The sequence below is a fragment of the Cucurbita pepo genome, unplaced genomic scaffold, assembly GCF_002806865.2.
Source record: "Cucurbita pepo subsp. pepo cultivar mu-cu-16 unplaced genomic scaffold, ASM280686v2 Cp4.1_scaffold000238, whole genome shotgun sequence".
In the NCBI taxonomy this organism is placed as follows: Eukaryota; Viridiplantae; Streptophyta; class Magnoliopsida; order Cucurbitales; family Cucurbitaceae; genus Cucurbita; species Cucurbita pepo.
This window is the reverse complement of record NW_019646492.1, coordinates 94,893-99,503: the sequence shown is the minus strand read 5'-3', so window position 1 is coordinate 99,503 and position 4,611 is coordinate 94,893. Positions and strand designations below refer to the sequence as shown.

Sequence of the window (4,611 nt, the reverse complement as noted above, 5' to 3'; positions counted from 1 at the left end):
ACGCAGGGAGAGCTCAATTGATTTCCTCAATTGATTTCAAACTTGTTGCATTAGTCACTCAAACACATCAACATTTATTGAAAAGTATTATTCTTAATTTCATAAAATATGTAGGAGTCAAATGGTCAATTTGACTTCGTCTTTTGTGGAGATTAAAAGGGATCGGGAATAAATTCCAGCCACAAACGTCTTTTGTTGGGAGACTATAAATACCCACAATATGTTATGTAAAAATAGATTCATAGATGAATGTAATTCAAATCTCAAATTGAGACGTTTTCCTTAGAAATCCGAGTATCATATTTGTCATTTCTAAGTTTCAAGCAATTCTTGTGGAAGAATTGCACCCGAGCCATTCAATCAAGTTTGATTGTGGAGTCAATCAAATTAGAACAAGGTTTTCAAATCTTGCTTTAGATCTTTGATCGTAAGAGGTAATCTAATTCTAACCTTATCTCTTGGTTGATCCAAATTTTGTATAAGGAGATTTTAATTNTCTAATTCTAACCTTATCTCTTGGTTGATCCAAATTTTGTATAAGGAGATGTTAATTTCTTTGATTCAAGGATTCTTGCTCCAACAAAAGCTTGGATCGTTGGATTGAGGATTAGGGTTGCCTTATCATGTTATGTTTTCTAAATTGTATGTATACAGCATGTTATGAATGACATGATATCACGATAAATGAAATGAATGTAACTCTGTTAGGATTATGTCTGATACGTAGACTTAAAAATGAGAAATGACATGTTAAGCATGAAAGATGATAGCGGGGTTATATTCATTAATGATAAAAGTAGAAATGTTGGGGACCTCATGCATTATGTGTGTTGGGTTTTATGTCCTAAAACTCATAGTTTGTAAACAAAAACATATTCTATTTTGAATAAAGTTATTATTGTTGTTTATTCATTAAAGATTGTTATTGAATAAAGTGAACTTTACGATCATTAATCTAAATCCAATAAACTAAGAACACTTTGGTTATAGTATGATTACTTGAACTATATGTAGTGACATAAGAGTGGATCAAGTTCAAGTATATAGTCAAAATGATATATAGTTCAAGTGTTCAAATTCAAATTAGGGAATATGTGCTACATATATACGATATATTTAACCGCATTTTTGTTTTATTTACGAATTAAACAAAAAGAGAGAATTTGAGATATTTAAATAAGATTTAAATATTTTAATCAAATATGTGTCGGAATTGATTGAGATTCGCTTTTAAATTAATATTAAATATTAATTAAATAGTTTATTTAACCATTTAATATTACTTTAATTTGAAATTAATTATTCAAATTTTGTTGAATTAAAATGGAAAAAGTCAAAATGTTGACTTCATTTGAAAAATCCATGTTAGTGGAATTTTGAGGTGTCAAATTTTGGTTTAACCAAAGTTGCATGGTTGCCAAATAAACCCCACAAATTTGAGTGGAATTTGGAGTGTCAAAATTTGGTGATCTCAAATTTGCATGAACATGCAAACATGAAAATAGAGTGATCATGGTACATGGAAGGTCTTCTTCTTGGGGAAAAACCTTGAGAAAAACCTCTCACAAACACTCTCTTCATATATACACAATCTCTCCTAAGTTTAGTCACTCATCGGATTCCACAATCCCGTTCTAAGGCCGGAGGATAATGGAGAAGACACTAGTGGTGGTTCGAAACCGGTTCGTGAGGAAAAAAGAATTTGAACTACAAAAAGTTAGTATTCAAACTCATTAAGTTTTAATACTTATGAACATGCTAGTTATTTACTATAATTGATGTTCTAAAAGTGCCTAAGATCCAAATTGCTTCCGCATGTGTTATATTAACACCATCACAAACACACTTAATATTATAACGAAACAAAAAAAAAATAAATATTTGCTCGAGGTCTCCGACGAAACCCCAAAACTCCAGTGAGTGTTGGAGTTTTCGTTCCAACACGCCCTGAGGCTTCTCCCTACTCCCACGAGTCACCATGCCCATCCCCAAACTCCACCCACACTTCAGCAACTTGCAAAGAAGAAAATACAGAGAAAACGAGAGAGAGGGAAAAATCAGTGAAAACTCTGTAAAGATCAAAACCACGAGACCGACGTTCAAAACCTTCGAATCTTGCCACGAAAAGAATCACCGAAGCTTCTAAATAGTTTATAACTCTTTTGCAGAAAAAAATTAAAAAGAAGTCTAGTTTTGAAATGGCAATGATCAATGATCATGAATCTCAAATATTGCATGGTTTTATTGAATAAACCTTAAATGTTATTTGTTAGTTAATTTTAGTGGGTTTTAAATTCAAGAGTAAGTAGTAAAGGAAAAAGTACAAAGGGTTGAAAATGAAAGGCAAGATTTATGTGAGAAGAGAGTGGTTTTATGGGTAAGGAAATCATTACTTTCTCTTCGAGAGAAGAGCCGAGAAAAAATAATTAGTAATACCTATAAATACATCATTACTTTCTCTTGAAGAGAAGAGCAGAGAAAAAAAAAAACATAGAAGTAATAGAAGAATGACTTTTTCAGATAAACTCAGTGTTTTTTGTCTCTCCACTCTCGACATCTCTTTCATGAATTCATGAGATTGATTTAACAAATTGGTATCAGAGCGAGTTTTCTTTAACAACTTGGTATTAGAGCCAATGGCGAATATGATGGGTCAAATGCCGCTACCGCGATTAACGAATACAAACTACGAGAATTGGAGCATTCAAATGAAAGCTTTTCTCGGTCTCAAGATGCATGGGAGGTGGTCGAAGAAGGTTTCGAAGAACCAAAAGATACCACGGGTTATACGACGACACAAAACAAGGTGTTAAAAGAATTGTGAGCAAAGAATAAGGCGGCATTATACATGCTGTTCCGAGCCGTTGACGAGTCGGTCTTTGAAAAGATTGTCAGTGCAACTACTTCAAAAGAAGCATGGGACACTATAGGAAAAGTGTTCAAAGGAACCGACCAAATCAAGTAAGTGCGTCACCAAACCCTTCGTGGCAAGTTGGAGAGCATGAAGATGAAGGAGTGAGAAAGTGTATCTGACTACATCAAGCGTGTACAGACCGTGGTAAACCAACTCAATTGAAACGCAGAAATATTTCCCGAGATGCGGGTTGTGGAAAAGTTCTTGAGGTCATTAACCAACAACTTTGAGAATGTTGTATGTACAATAGAAGAGTCAAAGGATCTAGCAACGTTCACGGTCGATGAGCTCACCGGTTCTCTCGAGGCACACGAGCAACATAAGAAGAAGAAGGAAACACTCANGTCCATGAGCTCACCGGTTCTCTCGAGGCACACGAGCAACGTAAGAAGAAGAAGAAGGAAACACTCAATCAAACACTTCAAACCAAGGTGTCAATCAAAGATGAAAAGGTACTCTACTCTCAAAATTTACAAGGTAGAGGTTGTGGTCGTGGAAGTCGCGAAAATGGTCGAGGTAGTCAAGGCAGCGGTCATAAAGGATACTATAAGGAGAAGGTACAGTCGAGCCAAGCAAATTGGCGTGGAAGAAGACGCAATCGAGGAAGAGGCGGCCGATCAATTTATTCAAACATTTAGTGCTCCAAGTGTCACAAATATGGTCACTACGTGAATGATTGTAACTCTGACATATGTTACAATTGTGGTAGAATGGGGCATTTTGCACGAGATTGTCGAGTCGATAAAAAAGTGGAAGAAACGATCAACCTAGCCTTGGATGACGCAACAAACGAAGGTATTCTCTTGATGGCTCAAAATGAAGATCTGAAAGCAAAAGAACACAGCGGCGCGAAAGATGATGGCGACGGTCGTGAGGCGGTGGAAGCCATTGGAAATGAGGGGATACACAGTGGATTTGGCGAAATCACGATATCGGAGACGAGAAAATCGAAGAAGGATGAACAACTGTATAACAGAGAGCTTGAGCTCGAAGAGAGAGAGCTTCAATGGTGGGAAAGGGAATTTGAGGAAGAAAGAAGAAAGAGGATGAGAATGGAAGAAGAAAAGATGGAATGGGAAGAAAGAATGGTAGAAATGCAGGTTGAACATGAAAAAAATATGATGCAAATGTAAGTCGCAATCCCTTCAAAATCCCAAAACAATGGCGAAGAAGAAGCCCATGCGATCAGCGAATGAGCCAAATAAATTACAGGATCATGAGCAGGAGAACAGAGATTCAGAGCAACAACCCAAAACTGCTATGGATAAATCTGTGGAGAAGTCTCAGTTGTAGACATTGAAATCGTTGAACGAGCACCTTTCGAAGGAGAAAATAGAGATTGAGAAAGAAAAGAAAGATTTAGAAATGGAGATTGAAAGATTAGAGAAGGAAGTGGCTAAGCTGAGTGAGAATTCTTTCTATCTTGAACAGGAGAAGGAAGAGAATGGGAAGGTAATTTTTGAACTTGTGAAGAAAATTGAAGAAGGTGTGGAGAAAGAGAATGACTTATTAATAGACATTGACGGCTTAGTGGAAAAGTTAGTGAGGGAGGAGAAAGATGTAGAGATGCTAACTCAACAAAGAGACTCACTTGGCGTGAATCTGAATTGAGTCCAACAGGAGGCAGTGAGTTTACGACACACGATTGAGATAATCACTCGTGATAAAGCCGAAATGGAGGAGGCAAAAGTGGAAGT

General features: G+C 36.3%; 1 protein-coding gene across 1 annotated transcript; it reads left to right on the top strand.

The window, feature by feature from the left end:
* The first annotated feature begins 3,097 nt into the window (after positions 1–3,097).
* Positions 3,098–4,214, top strand: LOC111784583. Its single transcript, XM_023665233.1, has 4 exons — positions 3,098–3,274; positions 3,392–3,582; positions 3,624–3,923; positions 4,127–4,214. Exons 1-4 carry the CDS (start codon positions 3,098–3,100, stop codon positions 4,212–4,214), a joined length of 756 nt encoding a protein of 251 aa, XP_023521001.1.
* Positions 4,215–4,611: the final 397 nt, after the last annotated feature.